Below are 19,615 nucleotides of genomic sequence, written 5' to 3' on the forward strand. Positions count from 1 at the left end.
CTAGAGAACGGACAGGAGTCCTGAGTAGGGGTGACGAGGAATTGAGAAAATGAAAGAGACAGACACAAAGACAGTAGGGAAAGCTGGGACAGGGTGGGTCAGCTGCCCTCTGATGGAGAGACAGGGACCAGAGCAGATACAGCGGGTTTATTTTATATAGTAAGTTACCAGGAAGATTTACTAAAGTTTAAGATAAAGAAAATATGTGCATTCTTGTGGCTTCTTTGTAATTGTCACTTCTGGGTGGGCCTGGATAATCGTGTTTGTCCTGGTGCCTGGCTGGAACTCAGGTGCCTGGCGCCAGAGCTAAAGGTCAGACTGACAACACACCTGCCTCTGTCAGGGTATGTTTCCAGGGCACGGCTCTGCCAGGCACGGCTCTGCCAGGCGCCGCTGGATTCAGATGACAATCAGCTCAGGGGCCTTTCTCAGGCGCTCTCTACATCTCTGCCTTCTTTATATTTTAAATGTGGCTTGGACATCTCATTGGAGCCTTTGAACTTGAGATCTCAGGAGCTTGCTGCTGACTAAAAGAAAGCAGGGTAAATTTAGTGGTACATAAAGGAATCCTATTAGGTACCAGGTGGTGTGTTTTAACATTTTCCATGTATTAAATTCTTTTAAATCATCCAGCAATTCTTTTGCCAGTTTCACTGGAGATATACTTTCATCATGACTATTCAGAATGGCTTGCACATGTTTGTGTAGCCGTACGAGGTCTATACTGATATTATTATGATGCCATATTCCCTGTAAGTGCATCTTGATTTTACTCCAGTCCCATAGAGAACTGTCATAGCAGGCTGAAGTCACACAAATCTATGTGAAAGCAGCATGGCATTGCAGCTGCTGTCTCATCTTGACACTTTCTAATTGATTGCTGAGTCCTATCACTACAGCTTCCAGAGCATTTAGCTTTGTTTCTAGCCTTTTGTCTATATCTTGTTGATCATGACATGTAGCCAAGGTGTTCTGAGCGAATTCATGGACAAACCTTGCATTCTGGAGGCTCTGGGTCAATGGAAGAGAAGCAGTGACAGCAGATGCGATGACAGTAACGAGGGTAACCAGACCAGAACTAATAAGCCCACAGCACGCTGTTCCTGGGAGAGCTGATTGTGCAGTTTCTGCAGTGCCTGGAGGCGTGCACCTGATACCACTTCCCTGTTATGTTGGTAGGAGGCATAATGAAGGAAGGCTGCTTTGAAATTACTATATCTTCATCCAGGTGATGCCTGGAAACACAGCTGGTGAGGTTACAGTGATGGCACTGGACAGCTTAATGGGTGTCCAATCCGGTGATATTCACCTTTCCAGTCACCAAGATACATGGAGCCTGGACACAGGCTGGTAAGCCATGGCAAGGGCTCGATGAACATGCTCCTTTAATATCAGCTTAGAAAGAGCCAGTAAAAGTAAGAAAGTCAAGGGCAGCGGCTGAATGCCACAGACCTTTCTGTAAACCTCCTGTTTCCGCGGTCACGGCGTTACCCACAAACCCTCCTGGTGACATAAGCGCGTGATGGGGACATTTAGCGTCAAGCCTGTGAGACCAATCCAAGACATACACGTCAGAGCCAGAAATACTATGTCTCACTGGTACAGGGTTGGCGCAATCTTGCCTTAGAGGAAATGCTCCGTGCTCAACAGTGGTGCTATTAGGGCAGGAGGGGAGCGGGGGATGCCGATCAGACAGCCATTGGGTGGCCTTAGGGAACCCCAGGTTAGTAACTGTCTGAATATATTTTCCCATATCCCAGGGGCCTGCAACGTTAGCAATGTCTGTGCCTCCAAAGGACGTCTTATTTTCTTGGCCAAGCTGCAAACATCCTGAAGTCCCCCTTTTAGGTAAACAAATAGGGGGCTCCCCACTGAAGCCATTATAAGTATAATCACCTTGGGAAGAAGAAGTTACGTGCTTCTCAGAGCTGCCCCTGACCATGTTGGCGTTGTTAGTAAACACTGGCACTGATTCTCGGTCCAGTTGCCTGGACTGACCACAGCCCCCAGAGGGAGCGGACTTTCAGGCCTGGGAGGTGCCGTCCTGGCACCATTCTTTAGAGAAAAAACTGAGAAGGGCCTGGCCGGTTGGGCTCAGGGGTTGAGCATCGACCTATGAACCAGGATTCACGGTTTCATTCAGGTCAGGGCACAGGCCGGGGCTGTGGTCTCGGTCCAGTGTGGGGCATCAGGAGGCAGCTGATCATCAGTGATGTTCTCTCGTCAGTGATGTTTCTCTCTCTCCCCCTCCCTTCCTCTACAAAATCAATTAAAATATCCTGTTTAATAAAGTGGCAATATGCAAATTGACCCTCACACCCTCCTGTCACAAGATGGCCACCACCACATCATCACAAGATGGCCAGCAGTGGTGGGCAGTTGGGGGTGACCAGGTCTGCATGGGAGGGTGGTTGGGGGTGATTGGGCTGGTAGGGGAGCAGTTATGTGTCAATCAGGCCAGCAGGGGAGTTGTTAGGGGCAATCAGGCAGCCAGGCAGGCAAGTGGTTAGGAGCCAGCAGTGCCAGATTGTGAGAGGGATGTCTGACCGCTGGTTTAGGCCTGATTCCACAAGGATCAGGCCTAAACCGTCAGTCGGACATCCCCTGATGGTGGGGGCCAGATGTAAGCTGGCAAGGTCCTTGCACCTGAAGGGGCTAGCAAGGCGCCCCAACACCCTGAGGGGTCCCAGATTGGAGAGGGTGCAGTCCTCTAGTATAAAATAAACTTCTTTAAAAAGAGTATTAAATAAATTTTTTAAAAAAGAGTGAGAAACGCTCGAAGGGGCAAACGCCCAGGCAGGCTCAGGGGTGGCGGCATGGAGCTGCAACCCTCTGCTGAAAGGTGGCGGGCGCTGACGGGCAGGCTCTCCCAGCTACGCAGGCAGGTGTAGAGGCTGCTGCTGGAGGCCAGGCAGCGAGAGCGGGTGCAGGAGCAGGTGGTTGGTCGCGCGGGAAGCCCCTGCCTTTCAGAGAGAGTTCCTGCCTCCTGCAGGAGTCTGGCCCCTGGTGGGCTCATTCCAGGATAACTCACACCTGTGGGCGCGGGGCCCCAGATGAGGAGAGGCCCTCATTGGAGGAAGGTCCTGCAGCTTCTACCTCGACGGTGAGGACAGTGAGTGAGCCTGGGAGAAAGAGGGAGGGAGAGGGGCCTCAGTGAAGCCCATGGGCGAGGCACTGCAGAGCCCCCCACTTCTCGCATCTCCCTCAACCTTGAGGCCTGGCTGCAAAAGGCACCTGCCCGTAGGGCTCCAGGACAGGACCTTCAGGTGCAGGAGTGCTGGGCTGCATATCTGGCGCTTTGGCCAGACGGGTCATGCTGTGCTGTCTGTTCCTAGAGCACACAGATAGGAAGGTACTGACATCAGGCCAGGCCTTGAGATATGGTCTCATGGCCCCTTCCCAGCACGCAGGCCTTCTTTCTCAGAAGGCCCGGAAGTCTCATTCCAAATTAGGGAGACAAAGGACTGGAAAAAATATAAATTTAATAATAAAATGTAACTCCTGTAGTCATTGCTGCAGTTCAGCCTCTGTTTCAGCAGGGTGCTGTAACTGTAGTCACTGGCCAGCTTCATAAGGGCTCTTAAATTTAAATTCTGAGTCGGTGGTCTATCTCGCTGAGTGAACCCATAACACAGGTGCAGGTGTGGCCGGGAGCCTGGGGCCGGTGCATGCTCCCTCAGGTGTGTCCTGGGACCCAGTCACAGGCGATGGACCCAGGGCTGCTCTCAGTCCCGGGGCCTCCACTCCCCACAGTCACGACCCCAACAATTGTCAGCAAGAGCTCACCTGCACCTGCAGCTGCCCACGCTGGGCGGGCCTTCAGGAGATGTGAGCTGAGACCGGGCCCGCCCTTGCTTCGCTCCCGTCCTGGGAGAGAGGAGACATGCCCTGCCAGGTCCCCGCTGCAAAGTGGCTTAAGTCCAGGAGCCGGGGATAAGGTGAGCATGGTCCTCTCCACAGGGCAACGCCATGCTGCCGTGCGATTCCGCATCCTGGAAGCCGAGCGTCCCGGCTGAAACAAGCAACACCCACTCCTCTCCGTCCTGGTCTGGCTTCCCGGCTGGGACAGACGGGGCATCGGGCAGGTAGGGAGGGTCTCCTACTCGGACGTGTGTGGGGATGAGCGTGTGTGGCCGTGAGAGGACCTCGCTGCCCTTGGGGACTTTCTCAGACTCGTTTTCAAACGAGGAACCACTGGCCTGAGAGGCCCTGGCAGCTGGGACGAGGTAGAGACTCCGCGAGGGAGACACACAGACCAAGAACCCCTTTAGTGTCTGTACTACTTGTTGCTCCAGAACAAGTTACCCTGTAGGTGTGCGTGGCCCCGAGAGCTTGTCATTCTAGAAAGTTCCCAGGTGTCCTGCTCGGCTGGGAACAGGCAGGCCTGTGGCCGGGCCAGTTCTGGGGCTGCCTCCTGCCTCCTGGCTGCCACGTGGATCCAGACAGGCCCCCCTCCCTGGGGCTCCCGGGGCCGGATCCCACCGTAAACACGCTCCCTCCCGAGACCCGGGAGCCCTTCACAGGGCAGAGCTTTCAGATGTGAGAGGCGCGGGTGGTGTTTTCCCTTTTCCCAGCTATGCGCTGGTGAAAGCCAACTCGACCACCTGGCTTTCCAGTGGGATTCGGCGCAGACAGAGGAGCGCGAGGGGAAGAGGGCGCGAAGGCCCCGCGGGGTGGGGGGGCAGTGTGCGGGGCAGACTCGCCTCTTCCCTCACCGCCCCAGGAGGAGAGAAGCCAGAGTCGGGACACGGGGGCTGACAGGAGAGCACATCCCATCCAGGGACTCGCAGGGGGCAGTCGGGCACGGAAAGTACCCAGGATGCACGGAGCGACCCTGGGAAGCGCCCTCGCTGGGTCTCAGCTGATGTCCGGATGCTCAGCAGCACGCTTTCCGTCCCGGGCACTGGCGTCTCCCGGGCCCTGGCGTCACGGGGCTGAGGTCAGGGCCGCCCCAGGGAAGCGAGAGGAAGGGCGGAGGATCCTGACCACGGGCCCCAGAGCGCCGGGTTGGCAGGAATGCAGCTGACCCTCAGGGGAGGGGCTGTCACCAGCCTGAGGAGGTGCGGGCCGGGAGCCCCTGCTTGGCGGGCCGGGAGCCCCCACAAGGGCCTGTGCAGGCTCTGACCTGGGAAGGCACAGTTTCCATCTGTGAACCTTTGATCGTTCGCTCTGTCTTATATCCTGGATCTGAGAAGCTCACCTGGTGTGTCACCTCAGGTGTCATTTGTTCAGTTCATTACAGCCTTAATGTCAAAGGGCCCCTGACCCTTCCCCACGCTTTCAAGTCTGACCTGTGATCTGACTCTGACCCGTGACCTGACGCTGCCGTGACAAGCAGGTGTCACTGACCTGCCTCTGGGCCTGGAAGCATTCTCGCTCCCTCATGAAAGGACAGAACGGGACTGATAGCTGTGCCCCTGACCCCTCTTCCAAGAAAAAACCACAGAATGTGTCAGTTACCCAGCCCGCCCTTAAATCAGCCAATGGGAATGCAAGGGGCACTTACCCAAGGCCAAAAGTATGCTGACCACCCCTTGTCTTTGTGTAACCAGACCCTAGCCACACCCTGCCTTTGCGTCACTAGCCCCCAGCCCTCACCCAACCAATTAGAAGTATGCCCCCACCTCCCAACCCCAAGCCCTATAAAATCTTTGTTCTCTGAGACTCAGGGCTCTTCGCATGCTGCCGCTGTGACGGTGGAGCAGAGGGACCAGGCTCGAGCTTGAATAAAGACTCTTTGCTTTTGCATTGGACTCGGCTCCCTGGTGGTTCTTTGGGGATCTTGAAATCTGGGCATAACATCTCACTGGCTCGGCTCTTGGACCCTGTGACCTTTGACCTGCATCTGCAAGACAGGTCGATTGGAACGTGTGTCCCCGCGTCCCCGCTGTCTGCCTTTAGCGGGGCCTCTGAGCATGTGCTGATTCTTAGAAATGGGGGAACATACACACACTAGGAACTCCGGGCCTCGTCACTGTCCCCAAACCCTGATTTGCACATCAGTCACTCACTAGTTCCACCACTCAAATGCACCTTTTCCATTGGACGAGCAGCCTGTCACTCTAACAGGCCGCGTGCTCTGAGCTGTTGCCAACACCCCAAGAGCCGGATTTGGTACCGAGCCGGGCTCGTCTGCCTGCTGCCGCCACCAGTCCTCCAGGGGCCGGTGCTGCTGCGAGGAAAGACGGTTTATTCAGGAGCCAGCAGCCGGAGGAGACTGGAGACTCTCCTCACAAAGGTCATCCCTTTTTTTAAATTTTTTTTTCATGAATCCTCACCGTTGGATATTTTATTCATTGCTTTTCAGAGAGAGTGGGAAGGAGGAGGACAGGGAGAGGGAAAGAAACGGAGAGAAACATCGGTGAGAGAGACACTGCAACTGGTTGCCTCCCTCACACGCCCCAACCAGGGGGCAGGGAGTGAACCTGCAACACAGGAACATGCACTTGACCAGAGTCGAACCCGAGACCCTTTGGTGCTCGGGCCAACGCTCTAACCACTGAACCACAGTGGCCAGGGTGCAAAGACCATCTTAACACATGGACTCAGGCAGAGGTTTTGTAGGAGGAGGAGGCAGGGGGGGCAGGGGGGAACAAAGGGATGGAGGGAGGGGTTGAGAGTTCTCCGCTGAGGGGACTGTCCACAAACCCCGTCTGTTCAGATCACGGTCGAAGGTCAGCAAACGCCTGGCAGCCGGGATGTCCGGGGACGGAGGCTGCTTCCTAGGAACCGTCCCTGGAATTCTTAAGAAAACAGGCTGATGTACGCAATCACATGCTACTCACAGATCATCCTTCACAGGAGAAATGATAAGGGAATGGGGGGCGGGTGACTAGCTGACGAAGCTTCCTTGGCGCTAGAATATGATCCCGGGAATGTCTGTCTCCGGCCGGCCTGCCACGGGGGAGCCAAGGGGTGAGGCAGGTCCACGTGCAGGCAGGTCACGGCACCAGCCGTGTTCAAGGCTCGGTCACCTCCCTTGCCCGGGAGCCCTCCGTCCCGTCCCCCAGGAGCAGGGCCGTCGTCCTAAGTTCTGAGCCCCTGGGGGCCCCCCTCCCCTCAGCCTGTCCTGTGTGTGCAGGAGGCTGGCGTGTCCATCTCGCCTGTCACCACCTCCCCGCTCCCGTGAATGAGGGCAGAGGGAGAAGGTGGGGACCCGCTGTCACAGTCCGAAATACGACTCCTGCTCTGCTCACCGTGTTGGCTCTGCGATGATTACAGAGGCACCTTCCCACCTGGCTGGGAGGTACACGTGGGACCCGGGGCTCACCTGGAGACGGCCCCTCCTCCCCGCCAGGAGCTGCCTGTGACCCTGGGAAGGTAGCAGCCTTGTTCCAGAAGCCAGACCCCAGCCCGTTGCAGACCCCCCGCCCTTGCCACCCGCAGGCCTGTGCCGGTCTCCAGCCCCATGACCTGTGAGCGGCCATTGGCTCGCCCTTTGGCTACTTCCCCGTCACCTCTGTCCTTCCACCCAAGGAAAGCGGTTTATTCAGGAGCCAGAGCCAATGTCAGCAGCCGGCTTACGGGGGGCACAGCACAGGTCTGTGGGTGACGGCTGCTGTCCACGTGCCGGCACGACCGGAGTATACGCTCATCCATGATGCCAGCCTGTCTGTGAATTGGCTCAGGCAGAACCGGCCGCCCGGGCCCCGTGATTGTCCGTTCCATGCACTCCCCCGGGGGCTAATAAGTATTATTAAATTCCATATTGAACAACATCTTTGTGTACGAATCCCAGGAACTGGCTTCACAGGAAGTGCCTCCCGCTCCCAGGGGACCCGGCCCAGCAGGTGACTGGCGCTCAGCCACCAAACCAGACGCAGAGAACACGCTGGACGCCGCTGACCAGCAAGATGACCGGGACATTCTGGGAGCTCAGCGACCTCCCCTGATCTCTGTTGTGTGTCCCCCTCCATCCTGTAGAGACCCCCCCCCCCGGGTCCAGAACCAACTCTCAGGCCCCTGGTGCCAGGGACACAGAGATGGGCGCGATGGGACCTCCATCCTGGGTCACGTTGGCCGGGGGTCACACCTGGACAGGGACGGGGACCCCGACCTGCCACCTCCGTCTCCACCAGGTGGGGCTTCGAGATTCAGTGACCCGCTCCCAGGGTGGGAGAGGCGTGGACAGGGCCCCTGCCTCCCATCCCTGCTGGGGCTGCGCCGCTGTCACATGGTCCCCGGGACAATTCAGTGCCACCTGCCCACTCCCCGGTCAGGCTGCTGCTGCCCCAGTCCAACTCCCAGTCCTGCCGCTGCAGGGCATTCAACTCCTCCCCTGCCCTCCCCTCAGCTCCCCTCTGCCCACCCTGGACCCCAGGGAGTCCCTAACCCTCTGGAACCCGCAGACCATTGCATGCAAGTGAGTTCCTGCCCGGCCACCCCTGCCGTCCTGGGGGTCCCTCAGGGGGGTTCCCCTGGGCAGAGCTGGGGGACGAGAGGGGGCTCCTGGGCTTTCTCTAAGGACACACGCAGGCAGCCCTGGCCAGTGTGGATCAGTGGACAGAGTGCCAGCCTGCGGACCGAAGGGTCCCAGGTTCCATCCCGGTCAAGGGCACATGGGCGGGCTGCGGGCTGGATCCCAGGGTGGGTGTGATTCTCTCTCATTGCGGTGTTTCTAGCTCTCTCCTTCCTTTCATTTCATCTCCAAAGTCAATAAAAATATATCTTTAATAAAAAATAATAAAGAAACACCCAGGCCCTCCCCACACAGCCCTCCCCACCCGGGGCATCTGGTCCCACTGAGGGGAAGGGGGCCACTGCAGAGGGAGGGCTGAGGGCGTGGTGGGGGGACAGTCCCTGGAGCTGGGGAAGAAGTGGGCAGGCCAGGAGGGAACTAGAGCAGAGGCGGGGCTCACGCAGCAATAAAAGGTGGGAGCACCTTGGCAGCGGGACCTGGAATGCAGCCACACGGGACAGCCGCTGCCATGGGAAGCGTGGTCCTGGCCCTCGTCCTCCTGGGCACTGCAGCCGCCACAACTGAGAACTGTCCAGGTGAGCCAGGCACCAGGCGGGCCGGCCTGACGAAGGTCCCAGAGCCGAGAGCCTCCGCACAGACCACTGCCAGCCCCCTGCCGGGTCCTTCCAGAACATTCTTCTTCAGACTGAGGCTTAACCACCCTCTGCAGGGGCACCAGCCTCGGGGTCCTCCCACGAGGGGCACAGGTGGTGTGAGGGGGGGAGGCTGGAGACGCCCCCTCTCCCAGCCCGGGTCAGTGCAAGGTCGCACCCAGGGCTGGGGGCCTTGAGCCTCGGGGGACAGGGTGCCCCACTGCTCCCCGAGGTGGCACAGCAAGAGGGCAAGGATCCCAGGGTCCCCACGGCCCTGACCTCCTTCCCTGGCCCAGGGGCTCTCCAGGGGCCTCCACCCCTCCCTCCGGAGTCTCTGGCTGTGGGAGGGGCTGGGACCAGGGACCAGGTGCTGCCTCCCAGGGCCCCGGGGCCTGCGGTGCGGCCTGTGAGGAGGTGGAGGGAGCATGTCCCCTGTGACGGGAGAGAGGCCGCTGAGTCGGGAGGAGGGACACACAGGCCTCATGGGGGACGTCACGCTGAGTCCATGTTCGCCCCTTGTGGCGTCCTATTTTCTTTCTTTGTAAACGAAAGGATTTTTAAAATTTATTCATTTGCCAGAGAGAGAGGGAGGGAGAGAGATGTGGATTTGCTATTCCCGTTGCTCAGTTGCTCGCATCCTGATGGCGATCGCTCCCACAGTCTCCACACCTTTATGGCGCTCTGATCGGCCAGGCTCCACCAGGGCCTCTCATTGTCCCCCCATGTGCCCTGTTGTTAATGAGCAAAAATTAAACAAATGCAGAAGTGAGGTCCCCATTGGCTCCGCCCATGGAGGACCTGCAGAGGAGAGGCCTGCGGACCGTGTGACCCCAAGGGGACCCCAGGTGGTGGCAGGTTTCCGAGTCCCCACACCCTCCCTAGAGGCCGTGTATTTGTGATGGATGCACTTGAACTCTGAGAGGCAGGTGCCTCTCTGGCTCCAGGTCTGGGGGAGCTGCTGTGTGTCCTCGGATCACAGGGATCCCCACCCTCCGCAACCTCCAGCCCGGGATTCCCAGGCCACATGCCCGAGGAATGGGGGTGACACGCGGCACTGCCCCCGCCCCGCTGTCACAGATGCGGGGCTGCAATCACTGGACGGGCCGCCGTGGGGGAGCTCTTCCTAAGGGCTCACACATTTGCATCAGCCACTCTGACCCCCAAAGCCTCCCTCTGCTCTCACTCTGCAGCCGGGCACAGAGCCCAGAGGGGCTGAGTGACTCTCCGAGGACACACAGCCTGAGGAGCGGGGTTCCCCGGAGGCAGGTGGACCCCGAGGCCGGGCCCATCACCTGGGGGAGGACCGACCACAGGCTCAGCAGAGGCGGCACCGCCTCCCCTCCAGGCTGGCCCTCCAGCTGAGGCAGGCGGCCCGGGCACAGCCATCTGCCAGGCCGGGTCCCCACGTTGGCAGGTCCCTCGGGAGGGTGGGGGTGGGGCGGCAGCGGCCCAGGTCCTCACCCTGATGGTTACCCGCGCTTCTCTGCAGAAGTGAAGGTGCTGGGGCTGGAGGCCGACAAGCTCACCATCCTCCGGGGCTGCCCGGGGCTGCCTGGGGCCCAGGGGCCCAAGGGAGAGGCAGGCACCGATGGCAGGAGAGGTGAGTGCCCGGGTGAGAGGGACTGGGCCTTGTCCCTGCCCAGGGAGACCTGACAAGGCAGGGTCCCGAGCAGGTCTCAGACGGGGCCTGGGGCTTGGTCCACTTGGGTGTGGGTCCCCGTGGAGGGAGCTGGTCTTGGGTCACCCACGGAGCCTCTGGGACTGTGTGGGCAGCCAGCACGGCTCCTGGTGATGACATACCTGCTGCGGGGGACCCGGCTGGACTGTCCTCCCTGCCCTCCCTGGTCCCAGCTGAGCCCTGGGTCCTGTTTCCAGAGGCGACGACAGTGGGCCCAGCAGTCACAGCCAATGGAAACGCCCAGGGTCCCTGGACGAGGCCAGAGCTGTGCCCAGGCCTGGTCCCCTGGGAAGGCCCCTGGTCGCAGGTCCTGGCCTCTGACTGGACAGTGGGGACTAGGAGGGCTGGGGTCCGGGTCCTCTCCCTCTGTTTCCCGAGGGTCTGACCTGGGTGTTAGGGGCCTGGGTCCCCAGTGTTTACTCACTGACATGTTTGAATTTGCAGGAGAACCAGGCCCATCAGGACTCCCTGGGGATGCCGGACCCCCCGGGCCCAAAGGTAACTCAGCAAGGAGCACGGAGAGCCCGGGCAGGACCCCCCACCACCAGGAGCAGGGAGAGAGGAGGGGCACTTCCCGGGTGTCACATGGAAAATTCCTAACCATAACCTAATGGTAACCATAATCCTATCCTTATCCCAAACACTAACCCTATTATTACCCCTAACACTAACCCTAACTTTATCCCTAACCCTAAAATTATCCATATACTTATCCTTATCCCGAACCATAACACTAATCCTATGCTTATCCCTAACCTTAACCCTATCCTTATCCCTAACCCCAAATCTATCCTTATCAATAACCCTAATCTTTTTCGAATCCCTACTCCTAACCCAAACTCTATCATTATCTCTTTCCCTAAACTTAACCCTAACCCTAACAGTAACACTAACCCCAACACTATCCTTATCCCTAACCCTAACCCTAAACCTATCCTTATCCCTATCCCTAACCTTATTCATATTCCCTAACCCCTGGGGTCGGCAAACTGGGGCTCTCAAGCCACATGCGGCTCATTAGCCCCTTGAGTGTGGCTCTTCCTAAGCCTTAGGAGGACCCTAATGAAGTAAATAACAATGTACCTACCTATATAGTTTACGTTTAAAAAATTTGGCTCTCAAAAGAAATTCCAATCGCTGTACTGTGGATATTTGGCTCTGTTGACGAATGAGTTTGCCAACCAGGCTAACCCTCACTCTAACCTTGTCCCTAACGCTAACCCTGATCCTAACCCTGCCCCAACAGGGTGCTCCGTCACCCAGGGCCTGGGTCTGGGTCTGGGTCTGTATCCAGAGCACCCGGGGGCCCAGGGAGAATCCAGACCCCAGCCCAGCACTGACCCGGCACAGTAAAGAGACCCGGCTCCCTTGCCCCATGACCTGTCCCCGCCCTGGGCTCTCTCAGCCCCAGGAGGGGGGGACAGCGAGTCCTCTGGCTGACGGGGTCTGGCATGAGCCTGTCCTGTCCTCGAGCCTGTGCTGACCCTCCTCTCTCTGCAGGAGACCGAGGGGAGAAGGGCGAGCGGGGAGAGAAAGGTGAGGCCCTCCCTCCCTCCCCACGGGTGGCTTCCTGGACCCTGAACACAAGGGGGTTCCCAGGGTGTGGAGCAGGGGCTGGGTGGAGAGCAGGCCCTTCCCTCTACGGGAGGGTGTGGAGAGTGGGATGGGACCACACTCCTCCCAGAGCCGGCGCAGCCCATCTCTCCAGTCCTGGCCTCGGACCCCTGAGCAGGGCCGCCCTGTCCTCCGGGGTCTCTGCCTGGGGCTCCAGGAAGTGGGGCAATGATTAAAACACATCGGCCAGAGGCTGTGAGCCAAGCTGTGGTCACAGACGACGAGCAGATGTGGAACATGTGCCCTGAACTACCCATGACACGCATGTGGCCCTCACACATGTACACGCTCTGAGTGCTGGTGCAGAGTCGATGGCACAGAAACCTTCTCCACGTTCCCTGCACTAAGTCCAGGAAGTCAGAGAAGTGCCCGGACGTGCACACCCTGGAGACCCCTCTCTGGACCCGAGAAAGTCACCCCCCCCCCAGGCTCACCCCACTGTGGTACGAGGTGCAGACGCCCCTTCGCTGCCCTCCCCACCGAGCAGCCCGCTCTCCTCGTGTCCCCGAGGCTGCCCTGGGCCCAGGAGGCAGCTGAGGCTCAGACTCCGCCTCCCGGGAGCACAGCCAGGGCCTCCCCAGGGGGCAGGCTGGGGCCTGGCTGGGGGACCAGCCTCCTATGGAAGCATCTAGAAAGGGCCTCCATCTCCTCCTGGGGCGGAGGGACCAGGGCTTGGCTGTCCCGCCTCTCACGTGTGTTTCCTCTCCCCCAGGAGCATCGTGGGAAGCTGAGCGATGTGACACAGGTGGGCGACCAGCCCGGTCCGGAGCCTAGTTTGGCCCGAGGTCATGGGTGTGCCAGCCCTCCCTGCAGGGAGCATGGCCTGGGGTTCCCCCATGCAGCCCATCAGCCTGCAGGCCCAGAGGCCCCGCCCCCTGCCTCACCGCTGGCCAATCACACGGGACAGCACTCAGCCCCGCCCTCCTCTCCTGTCTTAGGGACCCCAATGACAGCCCTAGTCTCTTTCCCTAAAATATTAGAACCCCAAAGTCCGGTGCCCCGGACTAAGGTGGGGGCGCCCTGGGGGGGAAGGCCTGGCACATGGGGCCTGTCCGTCACAGCTGGTGGCCCTGGTGGGGTCTCTGTCCAGCCCTGGAGCCTCCTGCCCACGCAGACCCCACTGTCCCGCCTTCCCTTCCCAGGACCTCGGAGCTGCAAGGAGCTGCAAACCAGGGGCCACACCCTGAGCGGCTGGCACACCATCTACCTGCCTGGCTGCCGGCCGCTGACCGTGCTGTGCGACATGCACACGGATGGCGGGGGCTGGACCGTGAGTGCCGGCGGCGGGAGGGCGGTGCGGTCCTCGGGGGGCGGCTGCCGGGCCCGGGCCTCGCAGACCAGGCTCCACCCCGAGGCCCCGCGCTCCGGGGCCCTTGTCACTGTCCAGGCCCCTGTGTCTGGGGCTGCCCTTTGCTGGGGCCCAACCCCAGCAGGTCCAGGGGTCCCCAAAGGTGTGGACGGAGTCGGCGAAGAAGGAATGACACGTAGGCAGCGTTCAGTTGATCAGCATAGTTGGGTTCTCCAGCCAGGTTCTATCCAGGTTCTCCAGCCAGGTTCAGTCACCAGGTTCTAGTCAGGTTCTCTTGTCATGTTCTATCCAGGTTCTGTAGCCAGGTTCTGTCTCTTGGATCTTCAGCCAGGTTGTCTTGCTAGGTTCTGTCTCTTGGTTGTGTTGCCAGTTTCTGTCCAGGATCTTTTGCCATGTTCCATCTCTAGGTTCTGTCTCTAGGTTCTGAGGCCAGTTTCTGTCCAGGATCTTTTGCCATGTTCCATCTCTAGGTTCTGTCTCTAGGTTCTGAGGCCAGTTTCTGTCCAGGATCTTTTGCCATGTTCCGTCTCTAGGTTCTGTCTCTAGGTTCTGTGTCTAGGTCTGTGTCTAGGTTCTGTATCTTGTTGTCTTGTTACATCTGTATTTATACCAGTTGATTCCAATCCTATCAATTTCTATTCCAAAGGTTAGGGCGTTTCTTATCTCCATTCCACGGAGTGAAGATTATGTAGCTTAAGCATGATTGTTCGTAGTTAAAGTGATTAATTACCCACCTGGCACTTAGTTAAGGGGTTTTATTCCCTCCCTAACTTCAGGGGGAAATCCCTACCTGGGGAAACAACTTTTCTCAGAGAGGTGACCTTGGTTAAAACACATAGTGCCAAGAAGGTGAGCAAACATATAAAGAACAGTATGCCGTATATGCCAGGTCCCTTGAAACAGCAAGGATGGACCAGATCCCGGCACCCCTTCCCAGAGGATGGAGAGAACCGACGGGGTGGGTGAACCTGACCGTGGGCCCGGCCCGAGGGAGCCCCGTGCCTCCGGGTGTGGGCCCCGGGTCGTGGCCTCCCCGCTCTCAGCTGCCACGTCCTCCTCGGTCCCACGTGGGCGCCGTCCGCCCGCCTGAGGTCTGGGCTGTGGGCAGGGCCGTGCTGGGCGGCAGCGCCGTCTCCCTCCCCCAGGTGATCCAGCGCAGGGTGGACGGCTCCGTGGACTTCTACCGGGACTGGGCCGCCTACAAGCAGGGCTTCGGCAGCCAGCTGGGCGAGTTCTGGCTGGGCAACGACCACATCCACGCCCTGACCGCCCAGGGTAGGGCCCGGGCCTCGGCCTGGGGTGTGGGGGTGGGGGAATCCCACCTGCCCCGACCTCCAACCTGGGACACCTGGATGGAGCCCGCTCCTCCGCCCCACACGTGCCGCCTCTGAGGACAGGAAGGTCCCAGTGGGAGGGGGGCATCAGGGCCAGAGGAGGTGGGTTTGGGGGGCAGACGTCCTCTTGTCATAGGCCCCTGGCATCTCAGAGGCCAACCCAGGGGGAACCCCCAGCCCTGCCCTTGGTGCCCACTGTGCCCCGTCCCTGAACACACAGGGGTGACAGCCGCTTCCCGCGAGGCTGTGGTGGCCTCCCCCCCGGAACACCAAGAGCCTCGTCTCTGGGCCTGAGGGAGGGCTGGGGGTTTGGTTCGGGAACGTGGGAGCATGTGCCCCCACCCCTCAGCGACCAGGACTTTCTGGGGGACCTCGAGGGTTGTCCTGGATGCCCAGTGCAGGTCCCCTGAGGGTCACCCACGTCCTGGCAGCTCAGGGTCCCTGGTCCCCGGACTGAGGCCCTGCCCCCTGCAGGCACAAACGAGCTTCGTGTGGACCTGATGGACTTCCAGGGCACCCGTCACTTTGCCAAGTACCAGTCGTTCAGGCTGGGGAGCGAGGCCGAGAAGTATCAGCTGGTCCTGGGGGCCTTTACCGGGGGCAGCGCTGGTGAGTGTCAGCCGTACGGGGAGGGGTGGGAGTCAGGGGTGGGCAGTGGAGAGCGTCTGGGCGGGTCCTGGCTCTGTGTCCCTGGGTCTGGGCGGGGCCTGGCCTCACCACATTCCTCCATCCACACGTTGGGATAACCCACGTCAACCTGGATGCGCCCATGAGGATGGCGGGACACACGGCTACAAAGAGCAGGCCCTGAGCGTCTCCCTCCTGACCGCCCGCATTGGAGCAGGTGGACAGGACGCCCGGGTAGCTCCGCTCATGGCGCACGTCCCTCCCGTGGGGCCTGCGGTACCTGCACGTCTCGGGTAGTGGCCTCCGCTCTACAGGGCACAGTGCCCGTTCGCTGGTGGGCACAGAGCAGAGGGGGGAGACCGAGGCCGGGGATCCGCCGACCGAGCGTTTGCTGGCGTGCGCGTCACCGTCGGACTTCGCAGCGCATGACGCCCAGCTGGACAGCTCCGGCCGGACCTGGAGCCGGCACCTCCTGGCGCTGAGTGTAAGCGGCCCCGCTTCTCCCGGCAGGTGACTCCCTGACCCACCACAACAACTCGCTGTTCTCCACCGAAGACCGGGACAACGACGGGGCCTCCTACAACTGTGCCCAGAGTTACCAGGGCGCCTGGTGGTACGTCAGCTGCCACTGGTCCAACCTGAATGGGCGCTACCTCGAGGGCTCCCACAGTAGCTATGCAAACGGCATCAACTGGTATACAGGGAAGGGGTACTACTACAGCTACAAGGTGGCCGAGATGAAGGTGCGGCCCGTGTAGGGCGGTCGGCGGCCTGGAGCGTCTCCGAGCTGGTCCCGCGCCCCCAGCACGGGCACAGGAGGCCTCCACGCAAAGGTGGAGCTCACCCCATCCCCACCCCTGGCCCTTCAGGGACCCTCAGCTTTGAGACCCCGACCGAGTCCCCGCCTTCCTCTCCTGCCTGCCAGGGTGAGGGTGACCCTGACCTTGCCTACTCACGCGTCCTCAATAAAGCTTCGCCTCGCTCCCCAGCACACAATTCCCGTCACATTTGTGCCGTCCGGTCACTGGTCCTGTGCACGTCTGGGTGCCTGTCCGTGCCGCCCAGACCCTGGCACTGTAGGAGGTTCTGGTGGCGTCAGAAGAGGTGGGCTAAGCAGTGCCCATGCACCTGCGTGGCGGTGCTGCTCCAGGGCACACAGCCACTGCCTCCCGCCTGTCCGGCCAGCGGTCTGCGCTCCTGGCAGGTTTGCGGCCTCGGGCCACGCGGAAGAGCACAGACTCACAGGGTCTGGCCGCAGGCCCCACCCGCACCAGCCAGCCTGGGAGAGCATGTGTGCTGACCCCCAGCTCCGCGGGGGAGGGGGGGGGCGAATCAGTGAGGAATCCCATGGGAACCCTGGCTGGGTAGTCTGATGGTTAGAGCACCAGCATTGGACGGAAGGGTGGACGGTTTGACTCCAGGTCAAGGGCACGTACCTCAGGTTTGATCCCCAGTCCTGGTCGGGGCGTGTGCAGGAGGCAACCCATCGATGTGTCTCTCTCACATCAATGTTTCTCTCTGTTCTGCTTCTCCCTCTCTTCCTCCCTCCCTCTCTCTCTCTAAAGCAGCAGTTCTCAACCTGTGGGTCGCGACCCCTTTGGCGGTCGAGCGACCCTTTCACAGGGGTCGCCTAAGACCATCCTGCATCTCAGATATTTACATGATGATTCATAACAGTAGCAACACATCTGCGCAGAAGGAGCCGGCGCGGCCCTCCCCCGGCCCCTCCCCCACAGGAGGGTGCTCTCGGCTTTAACTGGGTGCAAGCAGAAGTCACCGAGCCTTAGACAGAGAAGGAGGTGCCGCTGCACAGCGCCCTGGTCCCCAGGGTACAGGGCCAGTGCCTGCGGCTCCCAACAGTCCGTGCTCTTTTCCCACCGACCCGCGGGCACGAGCCGCCCACTGCGCCCTGGACCTTGTGCCGGGGCCTGGGGCGCCGTCCGCGATGCCGGAGGCCCTGCCTCTCCTCAGGTCAGGCCCTGCTTCTGGGCAGAGCGGAACTGTCCACGGGACGTCCAGAGGGGCTCGCCCATGCCCTCCAGGCGGCCTCTGTGCTGGAGGCTCACTCCATCTCACCCCAAACACCAGCGGGAGCAGCCCGGCCGCCACTGGGGGCTGCCGCTCCGGTCGGGGAGGCGTTTGTGTTTGGGAAAGAGCCTGGTGGGTGCCCTTTGCACTTTAACATTCATGTTTGGCTTCTGGAAGCGACACTTTTTAAACACAGCTCTCCCTGCGCTTTTACGCTCGGCTCAGGGATCCTGGCTTTGTCTCCCTAAGGCCTGCACATCCGTATTTTGCTTTAACACATTTTAAATGCGTGTCCATTGGTGTGAGAGAGGGACAGGGAGAGGGAGAGAGACATCCATGTTGAGAGAGCATCACAGACTGGCTGCCTCCTGCACGCCCCCCACTGGGGATGGAGCCTGCAACCCGGGCCTGTGCCCTGATGGGAATGGAACCCTGACCTCAGGACGATGCTCCCCCGGCCCCTGCCCCTCCTCACAGTCAGCGTTTAAGGGATCTGAGGGCATCCCTTTAATCCATCAAATCCCTTCGACCCTGTAAATGGCAGCGATAGTGTCCCTCAGCAATGGCAGCAATGGCGAGTCCCTCAGAGGCGGCTCACTGTCTGAAGCACCGCCCTTCTCAGCGCTCAGCGCACATAGGAGCTGTTTCTCTTAGAGACTCAGGGAGCCCCCGCCCCTGCTGCCTGGCGCCACCGGTGAACAGCGCAGGGCTGCCGCCTGCCTGGCAGGGCCAAGCCCATCAGTGAGGCGCGAGTTTCCGACTGGGCTTATGAGACTTCATCTGTAACAGGCTGAGCTCTTTAAACATCAGAAGACTGTGAGCTAGCACAGCCGTCTAGACCCCTCCCAACAGGAGTCATGCTTCGGTGACCGCCCTCACGGTAACCGCCCGGGGCTTGCCTCGGACGGAGTCTTCCTGGGTCTCCGGGATGCTTATGTCCTGAGAGAGAGGCTCTTCTGACCTGAGCCGCGGCCGGGCCCTGGGGGAGGGGGTCAGCCCGGTGGCTGCAGGGGCCCCTCCCCACAGCGAGTGGGTCCAGGACCCCGGACGCCAGGGAGGGGACGGGCCAGGTCCTGGGAGGGCGTGTCTCTCCGATAACAGTCCCTCCCCAGCTGTTTTCCAAGTCCGTGGCACTGAGCGACCACATGGCAAAGGCGGGAGGTGGAGGCCGCTGCCCGCAGGGGGGTCCCGGGCACGGGCTGTGGCCAGGCCCTAACGTAGCCTTTCCCTGAGGCTGATGGGATGGAGAAACTCTATAGACAGATGGGCCTGGGGCGTCCTTCTCGGGCAATGCCTTCAAACCCCACCCTTTCCCTGAGCGGTGGCACTTTTTTTATGGAAGTGAAACTACTTTAAAGAACAGGCTGTCCTAGGCAGAGTAACACTCTGCAGACTTCCTGCCCGAACCCCCAAACCGGGCCGCGCCACCCCGCGTGGCCAGAGGGACGGCGCCTGCGGTGGACGGGAGGATCCTGCGTCGGGGGAGGACCCTGGCCTCCGGGGCCGTCTCATCCGCGCGTCCTTCCACGCGGGCCTTTCCTGGCTGTGCTCAGAGGGAGACAGGCAGGAGCGGCCAGAGATGGGTGTCGCCGGCTTTGACGTTGGAGGGAGAGGCCCCCGCCACGGACTGCCAGAGGCCTCTGGAAGCCGGAAGGGGCAAGAACAAGTCCTCCCTGCCCTGGCTGGTGTCGCCCAGTGGTTGGAGTGTCAGCCCTCTGACTGAAGGGTCACGGGTTCGATTCCGGTCAAAGGCACATACCTGGGTTCAGGCTCGATCCCCAGCCCCGGCTGGGTGTGTGTGGGGGCAACCAATCCATGTGTCTCTCTCACCTCGAGGTCTCTGTCTGTCTCTCCCCTTCCTCTCTCCCTTCCACCCCAACAGGCCATGGAAAACGCCCTCAGGTGAGGATTAGCAACGGGAACAAAAGGACCCATTCTCCCCGGAGCCTCCGGAAGGAGCCAGCGGCGTCCAGG

The 19,615-nt window shown here is 60.3% G+C and overlaps 1 protein-coding gene across 1 annotated transcript; it reads left to right on the top strand.

Moving 5' to 3' along the window:
• Positions 1-8,883: 8,883 nt before the first annotated feature.
• Positions 8,884-16,579, top strand: LOC132212561 (ficolin-2-like). Its single transcript, XM_059658493.1, has 9 exons — positions 8,884-8,994; positions 10,541-10,651; positions 11,174-11,227; positions 12,230-12,265; positions 13,056-13,088; positions 13,486-13,613; positions 14,798-14,927; positions 15,461-15,595; positions 16,124-16,579. Exons 1-9 carry the CDS (start codon positions 8,901-8,903, stop codon positions 16,369-16,371), a joined length of 969 nt encoding a protein of 322 aa, XP_059514476.1. The 5' UTR covers positions 8,884-8,900; the 3' UTR covers positions 16,372-16,579.
• Positions 16,580-19,615: the final 3,036 nt, after the last annotated feature.

Source organism: Myotis daubentonii, chromosome 11, assembly GCF_963259705.1.
Source record: "Myotis daubentonii chromosome 11, mMyoDau2.1, whole genome shotgun sequence".
NCBI classification, from domain to species: Eukaryota; Metazoa; Chordata; class Mammalia; order Chiroptera; family Vespertilionidae; genus Myotis; species Myotis daubentonii.